The 19,689-nt window shown below is 34.3% G+C and overlaps 1 protein-coding gene across 6 annotated transcripts in view; it reads right to left on the bottom strand.

Moving 5' to 3' along the window:
• Positions 1–19,689, bottom strand: part of MICU3 (mitochondrial calcium uptake family member 3) — a 101,003-nt gene that overhangs the window by 41,257 nt on the left and 40,057 nt on the right. For all 6 annotated transcript variants that reach the window (XR_009006523.1, XM_057537313.1, XM_057537314.1 and 3 more), the window contains exons 2-5: positions 17,985–18,138; positions 11,862–11,893; positions 6,514–6,592; positions 2,610–2,657 (exon numbers count right to left, since the gene is read on the bottom strand). Coding sequence is in view for 5 of the 6 variants with exons in the window: in XM_057537313.1 (XP_057393296.1) it covers positions 2,610–2,657; positions 6,514–6,592; positions 11,862–11,893; positions 17,985–18,138 (313 nt within the window). In the remaining variant the exon portion in view is untranslated. The remainder of the gene's footprint in view (positions 1–2,609; positions 2,658–6,513; positions 6,593–11,861; positions 11,894–17,984; positions 18,139–19,689) is intronic.

Genomic DNA, 19,689 nt, shown 5'->3' with positions numbered 1-19,689 from the left:
ACTCCTTTTCTGAGAAAATCAGACTTTCACACATTACGAACTGCCTTAATTGTATGAACCCTATGATGAGATTCAAAACTTCTCTTTTTACTTCTAAAGCATAAAGAAGAAAACTTGGACAGAAGAAAGCTTGAACGTATCCTTCAAAGAGGAGCTCAGTGTACATGCCTTTTTCAAAACATTTGACCTTCTCTTTTAAGATGACTGGCAAAAAGTTTAAAAAGGACCTCTCACAGATACACTTGCCACTACCTGTTGTGAAATTGTGAACCCGGCAAAAGCAAAGCACACAGCCCTACTTTCTTAACCGGTAATAGCTGTCTCTGAAAATAATGGAAATGAAAGCCAGTCTTTTATGGAAGTTCATTTTTTTGCATGTATTTTAGGAATCTAGACTTATTTTTATTATCATTCACTTGAGAAAGAAATAAAAAGTTACACCATCTCTGATAACCAAGATTTAAGCTTTAAAAATATCTGAAGACACACAGAAAGAAGTCCTCACCAGCATTACTTGGAAGGGAATATTAAGTTAAAGTAATAAAAAGTAAAGGGGAGAAAACTATGGACAGGTAACATAGATTATCTAACCCACTTCCTGCCAGCCCTCTTTTCACATTTTTCTTGGTTCTAATCTAAACGACACCCGTAACTTTTCAATTCAAACTCTTAGTAGTTTCTAAGATGGGTCCTGAACTCCAAATGAAGATTCACAGCATCCAAAGATCCTACCCTTTCTGTAGTAAGCAAAAACCACTATCTGTGTTTGCTCCAACATGCTTAAACCAGCCCTGTCCCAGCTCAACAAGTGGCTTTCCTCACCAGTTTTGTTTTACTCGGACCCATCACTCTGCTGGTCCAGGTACTTACAACTTCTAATTTTGCACCTAAAGTTGTTCTAGCTAACAAGATAACTTTAAAACAAGTCTCTGAGACACTCCTTGGCACCCACTCCCCTAATTTCCACAGTGGCATTCCTCACTCACTGGAATCATCAGAATGGCTTTCCAGTCTGGGACAACCTCAGGCTGTCCTATAACTAACTGCACAGTACTTGCTTTTCTTCAGCACCAACACTTTAAATGACTTTGAGCCAGGAGAAAAAAGCAAGAAAAAAATATACAATTTTTGAAATACATATGTGTGCAAGCACACCTCCCCCCAAATTTCCTGCAACAGAACTCCAACATTAACAGCATCCATTACTAAATTCAGAAATAACACAGTGGCTGGGAATTTTCTAATTACAGAAGTATAGGAATTTTAAGATTGGTTTCTAATGACACAGTTTTATTGATGTTCTTGTTTCCACACATCTCCATAAATCCCCACAATTGGAAATTCCACTAGCCACATTCTTTTATTCACTCCTTTCTTCACTCATTTGCCAATTATTTTCTGAGAGGCTACCATGTGAAAAGATAAAATCTTTGCCATCGTGGACCTTGCATTCAACTGTGGGGAGAGAGACAAATCATGTAAACCAGTAAACAAACACTTTCGAACAGTTTAAGTACTATGAAGAAAATAAAACATTGTAAAGGGATAAAAAGGGAGAGATGGAAGAGGGAGCTATTTTAGGGAGGATGGTCAAGTAAGGCTTCTCTAAGTCTTCATATTTCAAAGGAAACCTGAATGATTTTTATTATCCTGAGGATCTTTAGTAAAAGCACTGATGGTAGAGGGAGCAGAAAGTACGAATTCCTGAGGTGAGAATTCAGGGAATAAAAAGGTCAGGTGGCTGGAGCACTGTGAACTATAGCATGTAAGTTCCTCCATTAAATGCAACGAAATTTAACTGAACACCTTAGTAAACCCTTCATATACTTCATAAGAATTGCTGTATATGAGAGGAAGATAATAATAAAGCTGTTGTAGGATGTATGATGGGTCCTCTTATAGACTTACTAGTTAAAAGACCCATTCTTTCACACTAGTCTTGCAGAAAATGTGATTTGAATGAATGAGTGTAGCAGGAAATTTACAAATCACTACACATCCTGACCTTTAGGCTCCCATGTAGATCCAACCACAGGGATTGATATAGGATATTAAATGTATAATTTATGAGCATAATAATATTTATGGTTTTGACACTTGATAGTGCTATGCTTAGCATTTTCCACTGGCATTTAGACATGAATTTTGTAAAACAGCATGGATAGACCTAAATTGATTTTCAATAGTAAGAGAATATAAGAAGGATTTATTGGGACTTCCCTGGTGGCGCAGTGGTTAAGAATCCGCCTGCCAATGCAGGGATCACAGGTTCGAGCCCTGGTCCGTGATGATCCCAAATGCCGCAGAGCAACTAAGCCCGTGCACCACAACTACTGAGCCTGCGCTCTAGAGCTCGTGAGCCACTACTACTGAAGCCCATGTGCCTAGAGCCCGTGCTCCGCAACGAGAGAAGCCACCGCGATGAGAAGCCCGTGCACTGCAACAAAGAGTAGCCCCCGCTCGCCACAACTAGAGAAGGCCCACGTGCAGCAACGAAGACCCAATGCAGCAAAAAATAAACAAATAAATTTTAAAAAAAGATTTATTTCCCAAGATTATGCTTGAGAAAGAAAACTGTATCCAGAAATAGATTTAATGAGTATACTTACTTGTTAAAATACATAAAAGAAAAAGATATTCTGTGTAAGAAATCACACCTAGAAGAAAAATAGTATTAGTTATGCTATATATAAAATATTACTTTCTCTTCATATTTATCAAGTAAAATATTATTCTTATAATAGCAGTAATATTTATAAAGAACTTAGAGTTTTAAAGAAGATGCTAAATATTGTTTTAAATGAGACTAAACTATTACTACAAAATCAGAGTGAAAGAAACAATAAATAAATTTTACATTGTTTCACATGCCTCTGTAGAAACCCATACAAAAATCACATTAATGCTTCCAGATATATTGGCACAAAAGCAAAAGTATCAATAATGTTTACATATAGCTGTAAATTTTAAATGTGTTGCTAGCTTTCAAGGTATGAATCTAACATAAAATAAAAACGTTGGAAATGGTTAACACTGTAAAGTGCTTAATTACTTCTTAGTAGCTCTTGAATAAAACATTTAGATGTTCTTGCTTAGAGATTTTTTTTTTTCACTTTTTAAAATTTTATTTTGTTGAAGTAGAGTTGATTTACAATGTTGTGTTAATTTCTGCTGTATTGCTTAGAGATTTGACTTCTTACTGCATTCAAAAAACACAACTCTATAGTTATTACTTTTCTGCTTTCAAGTTATCATTCATTATTCTTGATAAGCTTCATGCTTCTATTAAATGTAATCTAATAAGTTTCAATTCTTACAGAAAGCTTACACTTTCTGTATATTGCATCCTGAGTTCTCTGTAATCTCATAAACTTTAAAAGGAGTTTGTTTGGACTACATAAAAACATACATTCTGTTACTCAGATTCTTGCTTTTGGATTATAACACCCAAAACTAGAATTAATCGCTTAATTGTTTTTCCAAGTGTATCCTGAGAAAATGAAAGTCAGAAATAAGCCAATAACACTTATCCAGATACCAGACAGCCCTCGTGTTTGGTAAAAGGGTATAACAATCCTTAAAATAATCAGATCGTGAACTTTAAAACTCCACTTTACCTGATGTTCTTTGAGGCTACCCTCTTTGTTACAGAACAAAGGAAGAGGAGTCACTGTCAGGCCGTTTGTCAGAAGATGTGAAGGGACCGAGCTAGGAGGCCCTGAAAGCATTCCCGTCTTCTGTTTATACTAGAATATTGTGACCTATAGACATAGTTCTGGTTGATTGCCATGAATGTTATGGGAGAAAGATTCTGGAATGGTCAACGTATATAAAGATACAATACCTAGATTCCATAGGGATCCCTCAAAAAAAAAAAAAAAAGCTCTGGAAATGGGCTCTGTATCTCCACAACCCCATCTCACTGACTGTTGCTCTGACTTGGTGGAATGCACAAGAGGTGCTGGTTAGTATAAAGAAGTTTAATATATGCTTTAGGTCTTTTACTTGATAATCAACTCACGATTCCCCTCACTGAAGGATTACAAAACAGTGAGAGTCCTGATGATGATTATCATGGTAAGCACTTGTCTGAAGTACTAAGTGGTTTTTGAGGTGGTATAATCCACAGGGAAGAAAAACAAAGTGAGACACTCATGATATAATTTAATAAAAATGGTCAGGGACATATATACATTACCAAATGTAAAATAGATAGCTAGTGGGAAGCAGCTGCATAGCACAGGGAGATCAGCTCGGTGCTTTGTGACCAACTAGAGGGGTGGGATAGGGAGGGTGGGAGGGAGGGGATATGGGGTATATATATATATATATATATATATATATATATATACATATAGCTGATTCACTTTGTTATACAGCAGAAACTAACACAACATTGTAAAGCAATTATACTCCAGTAAAGATGTAAAAAAAAAAGGTCAGGGAGAAGGGAAAATATTACTAAACATGAACTGTAGATTCATAATGTTTTTAATTACAAAAATGGAAAACCATTAGATTAACCTTGCAATTTATTTTAAGGCCACCCAGGGTCAAAAATAAAATAATAATAAATGCTAAGCATATAGTAATGTTTCGATCCTTAGAAAAAGAGGCTAAGAAAGATGCTAACTAGGTTTCTGTTGAAAATTCAATTTTAAAAAATTCTAAGGAAAGTTCCTTAAAAGCATTACACTGTTTAGCTCCTATATCATGATATATTACAGTTAGCTATTATAACTAAGTCTATGTAATTCATGTTTTCATAAATGCTGCATACCAATTAAATTTTTCTAAAACTGCCTAACATTTTCTTGCTGGGTTATATTTTAAGCAGACAAAATTCATTTGTAAATTAGTTTTCAATAGTTCTAAAAACTTAGCTTTACAATTCCTCTTCCACCTAATCTCTTTATAAAAAAGCAAGATTCTCTGTAACTCTCTACTTTACCTAACCCTATGGTTCTAAAACTTCTTGGGTACACGGATTACCTTGATAATCCCATCACTATGACATAGATCTGCACTGTTCTACAGTGTAGCCATTGGCCAGACGGGGCTATTTAAATTTAAAATAATTAAAAGTAGATGAAATTAAAAATTCAGTTCCTCAGATACAGTAGCCCCATTTCAGGTAATTAATAGCCACATTTGTCTCGTGGCTACCATACGGACATTCCCATCACTGCACATAGTTCTATTGGGTAGCACTGAATAGATCATCTCCCCCCGAAAAAAATATGCAAATATGCATACAATTTAAGTAGGATTAGGACCTGCCTAAACCTATGGCTTCCAGATTTAACCCTCCCCCTAACTAAAAAGAATTTCCTTCTTCCATGCATTTATCCTTCTTGGATTATATTTGATCCAATTGCATTTTCCCATGAGAGGTATTAAAGAAATATTTTTTACATTCACCAATTTACCTCTTCATTCCGAGGTTTGAATTTTCCTGATCCTATCATTCCACCCGAAGATTTGCATGGCAATCTTTAAGATAACTTCCAGAAAAAAATTTCTAAGAACTTTAAAGACACCATGGCTCAGATTTCACAAAGATTTAAAAACCCTATTTATGAAAAGCCTACAGTTAAAGACAAGGTGTCTCCTCCTTCCAGAGTCCATAAGAACCAGGTAGAAGCAATCTGAATTTCTAATTCTACTTAGGCAAAAATATATGGATTATAACTAATCCTTTAAAGTATTTATCTTCACATTAGAGTAAATATATTATTTTCAAACCAATATTGGTTGAAATTGATAAAAAAAGGTAAGTTTAGATAATTGCTTTATATTGTTATTTTGTATACTCTTATATTTGAATATGAAAATATATATTTCTAAGAAACATTCCTTTTTAAGATTAAAGAGAGTTTATTAATTAGTTTCTGCTATAAACATTTATCAAAAGTACAATGTAAAAGAAAATTGCAATAAAAGCTATATAATTTGATTGCAAGGACATGTATGAATTAACGAGTTAACGTATATATAGATATGGGTAATACGGTAAGTTGAAATAGGTGGATTTTGCAGTGAGTGTTGTTTTTAAAAGAAACATGTTCAAATTGTGCAACCAAAAGATATATCCAATAAGCTTTTCATATTGATTAAATTTAAGAAAATCTGCAATTCCCTGGAAGTAAAAGGAAAGAAGAAAAATAGACATTTGGAAATCAGTATTTTTGAAAAATGCTTTCTGTGGGTAAACATAACATATACTTCTCAATATGATTAAAAAGGTTTTTTTAACTATAAAAGTTCACTTTGTTGTAAAAAGTGTGGAAGATATGAATAGCGTATATAAAAAGTAACATAAAAACCACCCTTAATCCCACTGCCGAGAAACAATCATTATTAATTTTTTGGTGTTTTTCTTTTCAGTTTTTTTTCCATGTACATAGACACATATGTAATTGTAAAATTATTTAAGCATGAGGAAAATATGTATAAATAGTATAAATAATATAGTATCAATATTAAAATACATAAATACTAAAGTTAACTTACCTCTTTCTTTAAGATTTCGAAATAGCTTTGATGATCCTTTCCAAACTGGTGGTGTTTCTGATAGCATTTGATTTAATTCCTATGACATAAGGTATCATAATGCTGATTAACTGGTAAACCACTTACTTATAAAATAGACCAAAAATATTTAAATGCCTATGCAAAAAAATTCTCTGCTTAGAAGACGTGAGACATGACTGTATTTATACTATTTTATCTGTGGTTCATTCAACCATAAAACCCAATATTTGCCCACAGTCCAAATGTAAAAATAAGTGATAAAGATGCTACATTAGATTCAATTAGAGCTACCAAAAATTTCAGATAAACTTAATAATTGGAGAAATACATATATATATGATAATCTAATTAAGATAAAACAGTGAACTTAAGTTCTGGAGCCAGTTAGAAAAGGATGGTTCTGTGGAAGCCACAGGAAAAGGTGTACTTCCTAATACAGGTCACATATGATCACTGAGCTTCACATACTGTTTTCTGTAGCCCTCTTGGATTTAGGGGATTTTGTGGTAGATGAAGTAACTGGGCAACAGATTATGCTGGGGAAGAATGAAGAGTATTTTAATAGTGACTCAAAGAATGATGACCTCAGATGAAGCGGGATGACAGGGTATTGAGTTACTGTGTCCACTGCTGCAATTTTTTTTTTCTAATTTTAACTTAAATATTCAGTAAAGAATACACACTTCAATTGCTGGTTAGCCAGCTTTTCTTTTTTTTTTTTTTAATCAAGCTGAGGGGGGACGATTTTGGAAAATTTAAACATTTGATTCATTGCCCAGATACTAGAACGATTTTGTATTTATTACACATACTGTGTTAAAAATAAGTGAAAATTATAATTAGGTTAACTGTGAAAAAATTATTAAAGGATTTGGTGAGATAACTTTAAATAATTTGAAATTAAAAAATTAGTCTGGGGCTTCCATGGTGGCGCAGTGGTTAAGAATCCGCCTGCCAATGCAAGGGACACGGGTTCGAGCCCTGGTCTGGGAAGATCCCACATGCTGCGGAGTAACTAAGCCTGTGTGCCACAACTACTGAGCCTGAGCTCTAGAGTCTGCAAGCCACAACTACTGAGCCCCGGTGCCACAACTACTGAGCCCACGTGCCACAACTACTGAAGCCGCGCGCCTAGAGCCCATGCTCCGCAACAAGAGAAGCCACGACAATGAGAAGCCTGCGCACTGCAACGAAGAGTAGCCCCAGCTAGCCGCAACTAGAGAAAGCCCGTGTGCAGCAATGAAGACCCAACGCAGCCAAAAATAAATAAATAAATTTATAAAAATAAAAAAAAAAATTTAGTCTGCTAAGTAACATACTGAAAAAACAATAGAAATGACTTCTTTTCCAGATCTGACTCCTGCTACTCAAAATGTGGTTCCCCAATGGCCCAGGCATGATCACCGGGGAGCTTGTTAGAAATGCAGAATCTCAGATCCCATCCCTGGCCTCCTGAACCAGAATCAATTTTTAACAGGATCTCCAGGTGATTTTTATGCACATTCAAGTTTGAGAAGCACTTCAGACAAATCCTTCCTGATGTAGTTGTACCTAAAACAGCTCTGTGACATTTATAAACCATCTTTTTCATTACAGAGCTGGGTTAGCAGGCAAATAAGGAATCTCTGGGATGCCAAAGGCAGGAGAGGTATTTGTAGGGGATTTATAGACACCCTGAAGCCTGTCTGTGAATCCTTGCTCTCATTTCCTTCACAGTGCTATTTCCGCACTGCAGGTAACAGATGCCGCCAGGTGCTCAGTAGTGTCTGACTAGGGTAGCAATTCACATATGACTAATAATGAGAAGCTAGGATATTTAATGTTTAAGCAATAGTAAACTCATAAACATTTTTGTTAGAGCAGGAGATTAAAAAATATTAATATCTTGAGTACATTTTATATACTTTCATTTATACTGTCTCTATTATATAAATATTACCATCTCCATTTTAACTGTTCCCATGTATTCAACTCATTTCTTCTACTTAAACTCAGCTAAAATTTAAGACCAAAAAAATCATAGCTACCTTTTACTGAGTGTCCCCTATATGCTTGGCAATGGGCTAATACATATCTCATTTAATTCTAAAAAATAATCCTCATTATGCATATTTTACCATGTCTTAAAGAAGATAAGTAACTCACCCGGGATTATACAACTAGTAAATGACTGTCCAGATCCTTGCTGAGTCTAAGCAGTTTATTTTTGTAATAATTTAGTTCCTTGTCTGGTCTAGATCATCCAGTTGACACACTAATCTTGTTTTGTGTCAACTTCAGGGACTTTTTTTTCTTAATTTGATTTTTTATATTGACATATAGTTGATTTACAATATTATATTAGTTGCAGGTGTACAGCAAAGTGAGTCAGTTATACATATACATATATCCATTCTTTTTCAGATTCTTTTCCCATATAGGTTATAACAGAGTATTGAGTAGAGTTCACTGCAGTGGAGGCTAGGGACTTTTAAGTTTTATTAAAAACTGTATTTCCACTTAGGCGGGAACCTCTCTCCCCACTCCCAGTGCCTACCTTTGTCTCTTATAGGTAGTAGTGTTGTATGATAAAGAATTTGATTGGCCTTTGTCCCTGGTTCCTGGGAAGAAGACTATATCCTCGCATCACACCAAAGTTTATGCTGAGGAGATGACTCAGGATGGGGGGCTGACCTTCAAAAACAACCCCGTGATTCAAGGGTTGGGGCTTTGAGCTAGCCCGACCCCTGGGGAGGGGAGAGGAAAGGGACTGGAGATTGAATTCAACCATGTGGCCAATGATTCGATCAATCACACCTATGCAATGAAACCCCCAATAAAAACTCTGGACACCAAACTCAGTGGAGCTTTCAGGTTGGTGAACACATGGGTGTGCCAGGAGGCTGACATACCCTGATCCCTCAGGGAGAGGGCACAGAAGCTGTGTTTGGAACCCTCCTATACCTTGCTGTATGTGTCTCTCCATTTGGCTGGCCTTGACTTGTTCCCTTATAATGATAATTATAAACTATAATTCTACGTGTAGAACGTTCCTGAGTTCTATGAGTCAGTCTAACAAATTATCAAACTGGAGGGGAGTTGCGGGAACTCTCTGAATTTGTAGCCAGTTGGTCAGCAGCGTGGGTGTTCCGGGATCCCTTGAGTCGCAGCTGGCATCTGAAATGAGGGCCACCTTTTTGGGAAATGGGTCCTTAAATCTGTGGGGTCTGATGCTAACTCTGGGTGATCAGCGTCAGAACTGTATTGCAGTATTGCAAGTAGGGACTAAATAAATATTTGCTGGATTGAATTCATTTACCTAGAATTATAGATGCCTTTTAAAGGCTTTATACAATTTTCCTGAGTACAATTTTTATAATTATATACGTAATATATATGTTATAGGAAAATTAGTAAGTGCAGAAAATAAAACCAGATTGTAATCCAGGGATGAACCACAATTAAAAATTTTATTTAATCTCCTTTTAATCTAATTCTCTATCTAGGCATATTTATACAGTATTTTTGTCATTCTTGTTGCAAATATTAAATCATTTTCTGCATACTGCTTTGTAACTTACTCTTTGCATTAATATGTCACGAGCATATTTTCCTGCCAAATATTCTTCATTTTCATTTTAATGGCTACACAGCAGTTGTCTATATCAGCAGTTCTGAAATGTAACTCTTTATACTCTTAAAAATTGTTTACCCGACAGAGATATTGCTTATATAGGTTATATCTATCAATATTTAATGCATGGGGAAATAGAAATGATACATTTTTAGAACACAAAAACACACAAGCACATATTCTATTAGTTCTCAGAGTGATGATGTCATCACTCATCATGCAGCCTCTGGAAAACTACACTGTACACTTGTGAGAGAATGAGAGTAACAGAACAAGTATCTTCTCAGTATTATTATGAAAATAGTCTTGACTCCATGGACCCCCAAAAAGGTCTTTGCACGTTAAGAAAGACCAGTTTATATTATTTTGCAATTTGCTGTTTTACTCAAACTCATGTTTTTTAGGTGTATTCATGTTGATACACATATCTCTTGTGTATTTATTCATCTTAGCTCTATATTACTGTATTGTCCTTCATATGCCTATTTCACATTCTTTTATTAATTCCTCTACTGATTGACATTTATATTGTTTCTAATTTTTTTAGGACTCCTGGTATAAGCATACAAGTGTTTCTCTTGTAAACGTATCTAGAAGTAGAATTTTTGATATGCATTAGATAGTGCCAAATTTCTCTCAAAAGAGCATATACCAATTTACATTCTCACCTGATTCCTCCTTCTCCTTGTCCTTGCTAATTACTGGTATTGTTAGATTTCTAGAACCTGACAATCTGATGGGTGTGAACTAGCATCAGATCATTGGTTTAATTTGCATATCCCTGATTACTAGTGAGGTTGAGCTCCTTTACATATATTTATTAGCCCTTCTGGCTATGTCTGCCCATTATTTTCTTATTATCTTTTTTATATTGATTTACAGGAGTTCTATATGACTACAAGACACTTAGCCTTTTCTGTTAATAATGGGTTGGCCGGGCTTCCCTGGTGGCGCAGTGGTTGAGAGTCTGCCTGCCAATGCAGGGGACACGGGTTCGAGCCCTGGTCTGGGAAGATCCCACATGCTGCGGAGCAACTGGGCCCGTGAGCCACAGCTACTGAGCCTGCGCGTCTGGAGCCTGTGCCCCGCAACGGGAGAGGCCACGATAGTGAGAGGCCCGCGCACCGCGATGAAGAGTGGTCCCCGCTTGCCGCAACTGGAGAAAGCCCTCGCACAGAAACGAAGACCCAACACAGCCATAAATAAATAAATAATGAAAAAAAAAATAAGAATAATGGGTTGGCCAAAAAGTTCGTGCTGGTTTTTCATATCTTAGGAAAACCCGAACGAACTTTTTAGCCAACCCAATATGTTTCAAGCATATTCTCCCATCTGTCATACATCTTTTAACATTGTTGACACTGTCTTTTGGTGTGCCAAAATTTTTAATATTTAATTTAGCAAAATTTGCCAATAATCTCCTTTGAGTTTAGCTTTATATATCTTATATATATGTACATATCGCATTTATATACGTATACATCACATAAATATATATATATAAAATAGTGTGTGGGACTTTCCTGGTGGTCCAGTGGCTAAGACTCCATGCTCCCAATGCAGGGGCCCCGGGTTTGATCCCTGGTCAGGGAACTTGATCTCACATGCCACAACTAAGACCCGGTGCAGCCAAATAAATAAATAAATATTTTAAAAATAAATAAATAAAATAAAATAGTGTGCATGCATACATATACCAAGAGCTTTAACCTACCTGCTTGGAAAGTGACTTCCATGTTTTAGCAACTATAATAAACATAAAAAATTAGATAATACTTCATGTAATGTATATCAAAATTCAGTAACCATCTACAATCATAACTCATAACACTGACTTTTATATCTAAAAGGCAAAGGTTTTTTTAATCTCAAGATTTAGACCTATGTATGTTATGCATTATGTATTTGTTTCATGTACTATAAACTACTTAAATAATATCAGTGGAATAGAAAACACATGTTCCATAATCATTATCTTACTTTGGGGATTTCTGGATTTATAAAGTAAGTTAACTTACTCCATGTTAAACATCCTATGGGCTTAAAACAGAAACAATGATATTCTTTAAACACTGATGTTAGAATATAAAATATTAACATAGAGAAATTATAATTTTAAGGTGTTACCCATGATCTCTGCTGTGTTAGTATCTCTGATTATACTTCAAAGGTCAGGTCTCTCTAGAGTGAAGGGGAAGGGTAGGGGCAAAGAGAAAAAAAGATCAAGGAGAGAACAGGTAATGTGATAGAGAGACTCTTGGCCTGTTTTCCATTCTTCTCCCCTAAGAATGTCATAGTTGAATAAAATACCTGAGATCACTTCCTTTTTCTGATTTCTCCTCACATCCCTGAAGATCTCAAACACTATAAATCTTATAATATTAAAACAAATTCATAGTCAATATTGCTGTTTCCTTGCTCAGATTTGAACACTGTGAATATCTAATGCTTGTCCAAGAATTATCTCCAGGTTTGTATGTGATTAAATCCTATAATACAGCTGCATTAGGAACTAGTAAATATCAACTATTTCAGCTACATTACAATAATAACAACCACTAATTTTTCTACATGGCAATGTGGCCATTTCTGTATAGTTAACCATAGTTAACATAAACAATATATCAAATTCAAGATTATAAGATAGGCATGTTTTGCTTAACTTTCTCTTTTTTAAGCAATCTAATAAGTCATTTTAAGATCAAAAGGGAAAAACTATGTTTAAAATTTGGCAAACTGATTTTTATGAAGATAGTTTTCTTCTCTATGTAGCAACAACATCCTTTCTTTACCCAAGACAGTTTATATGCAAACATGTAATCGAGTTTAAAATCAAGATTGTAATCAAGATTAAAATCACAGGTCTATACGGTAGAATTCAGCATTTAACCTTAATTATAATACTTTACACATTCATTTCATAGACATCCTCCTTTACATAATGAACACAACAATGTAAATAATACTTATTATTCTGTTGCTTTTGAAATATAGCAGTAAGAAAAGAAGAAAAATAAATGGTACAAAAGTACATGCACATGCTCTTATGCAATGTTCAGAAGCTATTTATCAAAAGAGGAAGTTAGACACTCTTGAGTTTTGTAGGGTTTATGAGACTTCCAGGGTAAATTATTCACAAAAGACATATTCATTCTGCCGGATATGTCACCATGTTCAGTATTATTGGCTTTTTTTTTTAATAAAACTAAAGAGCCATTAAGATTGTTCTTCAAAGGATTTTCTGATTTTCTAAATTCCTTATTTCACATAAGTTACTGCATATATAAATATAAGGTGAAGAGGGACTTCATTCTTTTGGATATATTTTATTTCTTAAGCTATAGGTTGATGTTTTCATTATATTTTTAATATTTTTTATGTATGTCTGAAATTTTTTAACTTAAAATTAAATTAAAATTAAATAACACTTGAAGCTATATGAAAATAATTACTTATTTTAGTTCTAGATGAACAGTTTACCTCTTAGGTTCTATTTAAGTGGGTAAAACAAGAAATTTTCTTGATTTCAAACACAAAGTTACAATCAACAATCAGATGTGTATCTCAATTGACATTTATTTGAACTATAATTATTAAGCAAATGTTTACATAGCATACCATTTGCCTGTTGATGTTGCCATAAAATTATATTAAAGATTTTTAAAAATAATGGTTATGAATTCAGGTGGTAATGATGATGATGACAATGACAGCTAGCAATGTTTATTAAGTGCTTATTGCATGTCAGATATTACACTAAACATAACTGATATCATTCAATCCTTAAAAAACCTCATAAGGCTGTTATTTTTACTTTTATAAATGAAGAAACAAAAGATTAAATAACTTACTCAGGTTCTCAAAGCTCATAAATGAATGCCAAGGTCTAAACACAAGTCAAATTTCAATATGCTATTTTGATATGTATATGATTTAATATTCAGTCTATGAAGCATATTTTCTTTTTTGAGGTAAATATTTCTTTTTAAAACCCTACAGTTTTAAAAAAGTTTTTACAAATATCTTGATCTTTAGTTACCATTCTTAATCATGTCTTAAAAGTGTTGGTTAGAAATTAACTGATATTAATTTGTGGTTGTTAAATATCCTGTGTTTATACTGGAAACTAGTTTTTTCCCTGCAAGTGATAGTTTTGGAATATCTATCAAAAGAATCACAGCTAAAATTATTTCCAGAAAGCAAAAATCCAACAGTAGGCTTCCAGTGAATACATTATGAAGATAAAAATAAAGAAAATAATGAATTAAAAAATTTCAAACTATGAAATTTTAAATCAGTAAGCATTACTTAAAGGATAACTTCTCAAATATGTTTGACAACAGTTACAGAATTTGATGCAAAAGTACCATTTGATATTGTAAGAGATATATTAATAGTTTTATCAAATCTATACTAAAAATAAATATAAAAATCCACACTGTACAAAAACAATTAAACAAAAATGTATGGAACACGAATATACCTACTCATGTATAAGGGTCTTTTCTATGTACAAAGTCCCTATACTCAGGAAACGTGCAATATTATAGGAGGACAAAAAATACAGAAACAACCAATTCCAAGGCAGAATATGGTTATCTGGCACATGGTAAGTACTCAATAAATATTTCTTGAAGGAAGGGGGAGGGAAGGGGGGACGGAACGGGAACCAAAAAAGCATAGAGAGATACAATTCTTACCACAGACTTCAAATTTTCCAAAAATGAGCCCTACTTAAACTCTAGCCTTTTGTATCACTACTGTCACCTTTATTCTCATACTATGCCACCTCCCTAGGCAATCTCATCCATACACATTGCACTAATTACCAATCATGTACAGATGAATCCCAAACACACACCTCTTCCCAGTCCTCCCCCCGACCTCCAATGGAAATAATCCAAAGCATCAAAAATTAATTCATTAAAAGCTAATGTGTGAAGTAGCCAATTTGTCAAATTACTGAAGATTGAATTTTTTGAACTTTTATACATTTTTCTTTCACCTCACAGTTACCTTTTTTGTTATTGAGAATGCTTAAGATCTGTTCTCTTAGCAAGTTTTAATTATACAATGCTGTACAATATTATCAACTACAGTCACCATGCTATCCATTAGACCTTGAGGATTTATTTTAAGTTTGGTTTTGCCATAACTCTATCTCTGAAGAAGAGATGGCTATAACTGTTCTAACCTAACTTAAGGCATTCATTTGACAGTTTCAAGCAGATTATCAAACAACTAATTATTTGGTACGTTGATTTTCAGTGAATTGAAATCAATGATCAAGAGCTAGATCCTACTGCCTCCTTGATATCTCCTCTTTTACATATCTGAGGCATTTAACTACATCATGTCCAAAACTGAAGTTGTGATTTTTCCCTTTAACGCCAGTCCCTACTGCCATCCATCCAGTTAAGCCAACCAGAAATCCTTAGTACTCACTACTCCATCATTACCATTGCCACCATTGTTAGAAGCTTTTGAGGCTTAGACAAGAGTCTCCTCTCTGATCTGCTCATGGCCACTCTGGACCTCTGTAATCTGTCTCCACCCTGAGATCTTTCAAAACACAATATAATCATGGCAGGCACCTGTTGAAAACAAGACAACAGGCCCAAAATGGAGTTGCCTATGCTAAGCCCCATGTCACCCAACTGAGACTTAATTACAGTGTCAGTTCTCTCCCACATGGAATCTTAAACCAGTCATCAGGAATCACCTGATCAGCAGCAGTTAGGTCATCTGTCTGATAGGGGTCTGATGACCCCTACCATCTCCTGAAGGCAAGTGACCTCACAATAACCAACCTGCTTTTTTTTTGCCTATTATAACTTACTTGTTCCTGCTTCCTTCTGCCTATAAAAGGCCTTTCATTTTGTACAGCTCCTCAGAGCTCCTTTATATCTGCTAGATTGGATGCTGCTCAATTCATGAATCGTTGAATAAAGCCAATAAGATCTTTAAAATTTACTTAGTTGAATTTGGTTTTTTAATACACCAAATTCTCCTGCAGCTTAAACCACTACCACAATTTTCCATTACTTTTAGGATAAAAACAAAAATGTTTAATATCAGCTTACAGACTCTGAATGATTTGGCCCTACCCCACACACCCATATTCCACATACCATATTCCTCCTTGCTCTTTGCACTTAGAGCCACCCAGATCTTTTTTCCACTCCTCAAATGTATCACACTCCTTCTTGCACACGCTGTTTCTTCTGCTGAAATTCTCCACTCCCAATTTCCCATTTACCTAGCTAGCTCTTATGATCCATATTTCATGGTGATATTTATTTCCCCAAGGAAGATTTCTCTGAGCTACCTGACTAGGTCACTTCTCAAAAATACACTCTCATAGAATCAAGAAACTTTCTTTCATGGCACTGAGTTATAATTTGTTGTTTATATGTAAATTTTGTTGATCAGTGTTGGCTTCCTCCACCAGACTGCAAGCACCATGAGGGTGGAGAACATTTACCTTTCGTTCCCCTCACCACTGTATCTCCAGTGCCTAGTGCAGTGCCTGGCATTTGATAGCTGTCCTTGACTACATGTCATTTAATATTCTGTGAGATGAAATGGGAAGGGTGCATAAAAACACTTCTGCTGCCTTCCAAAGTACTATGGTTGTCTTGAGAAAAAGTACTCTGTGATTATTTGAGTTGTGAACTGAACTAGTTCCTTTTTTTCATGGAACCCAATTTTTACTTGAAAGAATAACTGACAAATTATGGTTATTGAGACCTGGGTATTTGGCAGACATTTTTGTACAAATGAACAAAGTTGCTTCTTGCTTAAATAAAACTGACAGTATTTGTTGTTAATGATAACATTTGAGATTTCAAGTAAAAATCAGAATATTGGAAAACTTGTGTACACCACGAATTTGACAGCTTTCCAATAAGTAAAAACTTTTCTGATGAGATTATGACAATATTAGTGAATGTGATTTTTAAAAAATATTGTGTAATGAAATATGTCAACATTTGGAAGATCTGCATAATTTAATAAAACAACATTTTCCAGTTGATCTTGCAAGATTATATAAGGGAAAAAGATCCATTCAAAGTGCAATGTAGGCCAATGTATTTTAACAAAACAGATAACAAAAAAGTTTCAAAGTCCACATTGCAACTAAACTTTAAGAAACTACCATTAGCCAAGTATTGATACAGTACCAAAGAAGAATATCTACAATTATCTAAAAGACTACTGAAATACTCTTCCCTTTTCCTACTTCTATATTTGTGAGGCAGATTTTGTTCAGATACTTCCTGAAAAACAATACATTGCAACAAATTGAACACAGAAGCAGATATGAGGATCCAGATGGCTTCTATTAAGTCAGACATTAAAGTAACTTTGCAAGAATGTACATAATGCCCCAAAATTTGAGAACCACTGCTCTAACACATGGAAAGGTGAAAAACAATTAACTTATATTTACACTGCAGGAGCCATGACATATTCAGAAGAGATATGGTTAGAATTTTTGTCCAGGTCTAACTGGAGCCAGCCCTCTGAGTTATTCTTTTAGACTGGATATAAGAACTGACTTGGCAGAGTAAGAACCTATTATAAAGAGTAAGGTAGTGTTTAGTTGGATGTACTGAGAAAGAGGAAACAATAGAAATTTCTGAAAACAGAAAAGATACCAGTAGGAGTTGATAAGAAATATTAGTCTGGTAACATTGTAGAGCATAGTATCTTTTGAAACACCACATTGCTTGCTTAGTTGTTCTGAAAACTTATACTGCTCCACATTTTTACAAACTAGAGACAAGAGAAAAATCTTATAAAATTATTGAGATAACTGAAGAAATATACTTACATTTGGGCTCATCTGTTGTAACAGCCAAAATAAAATCATATGGAGTCATGAATAACTGCCCTTCACATTCTACAGTCGCAAACAAACGAAATCGCTTTTCCCGAGATGTTGCATAGAGATCTAGGTCTTCAATGTCTGTTCTGCCAACAGCAACCTAAAGTAAAGAAAGCAAGTAAGTCTGGACTGTGTGAAGTAACACCTCCTTTTAGAAGATAAATGTTTTCAATTATGTTGATAGTGAATTAACAGAATAAATGAAAAAGTGTGAAAATATTGTCTTCTGGAGAACTTAATCATATTATAAATAATTACCCACATGAATAAAATGAACTAATGTTCAAAAGATCCTACAATGAATATCATTAAGGTTCTGAAGACTTTACACTGGCACTTTGAAGGACCTGTGATTTATTTCTTCAGTTTCAGTCTCACAGAACATTAAATTTCTGACCTAGTAGTTTCTTCAGAAGGAACACCAACACTTGCTGAATGCCTACTATGTACTCTCTATATAGGCTTATTTATTTAATAAGAACTCTTTTCATTGTAGTCTATTAATCTTCTAAAAGAAGAAAGGGAAAGCCTGATAGGCTGTTCATGGCGACCACTAAGGAAACCACTTAGTGGTAGAGCTTAGATTCGAACTGAAGTTGCTAAGTCTAGATCACTACAGTAGAGTTACCATCAATGTTCACTCTGAATTCTACCTAAGGTTAAGATGGGCAGAATCAAGAGTGTGTGTATATGGGGGGAAGGGGATCTCCTTTTGTCTTACTTAAAGATCTTTCCTTGTAGATAAATAATTTCTCACTATTATTTATTTTCTCTCTGAACTATAACAAATTTTTTAATAAAATGATTTTTTCCTGATTCCATAGTTACTATATATAATTTAGAAGACAGAATTTAAAATTTTATAGACATAATTGTTTTTGTTTTCTTTTTTGGCAAAAAATTGGGGTTATACTATGCTGTTCAGTAATCTGATCCTTTTTACTTATTAACGCATTTTTTGACCAGAGACGTATTATGGCTACAAAATCCTCCAGTCAATAATGTGTTAATATATCATGTGTCATTTTTCCATGTCACTAAATAGTCTAGTAGACCATTTTTAGTAACTATATAATATTTAATGGTAAATGTTTGTAGCCTAACACAATTAATGAATTCTAACTGGTTGACTATTTAGGTAATTCATAGTACTTTACTATTATAAAACAATGTTATAACGACCAGCCTTGAAAATATTTAAATATATCTACAAGTAGTTCCTTGGGGTAAACTCCTAGGAGTAAACTTGATTGGTCAAACAAAATCATTTCATACATATTATCAAACTGCCTCCAGGGAGTTTATAGCAATTTACATGACTAGCAACAATATAAAAATTGTATTTTCACACATTTCATAAAAAATTATTTTATATCAGAAAAAAATTCTTATTTAGGATGACAAGCTTAATCTCTTTATTGTCTCTTCTATGTCTACTAAGGCACTATGCAAATTATGTTCAAATTGTCAAAATTATTTAAACATCTAATATTTTGAGAAGTTTTATCAAACAAACCATAAGAACTTTCAGTAAGGAAACTACATTTTGTATTTCTAAGTTACACCTTACTAAATGAAAAGCCAGGCAAATGAGTAATCTTTTTCCACTGTTCTGAAGACTAAGACTTTTCAAAACATTACAGAAGTAGTC

Source organism: Balaenoptera acutorostrata, chromosome 21 (assembly GCF_949987535.1).
Source record: "Balaenoptera acutorostrata chromosome 21, mBalAcu1.1, whole genome shotgun sequence".
Lineage (NCBI taxonomy): Eukaryota > Metazoa > Chordata > Mammalia > Artiodactyla > Balaenopteridae > Balaenoptera > Balaenoptera acutorostrata.
The sequence above is the reverse complement of the archived record's forward strand: the minus strand, read 5'-3'. Positions and strand labels throughout refer to the sequence as shown.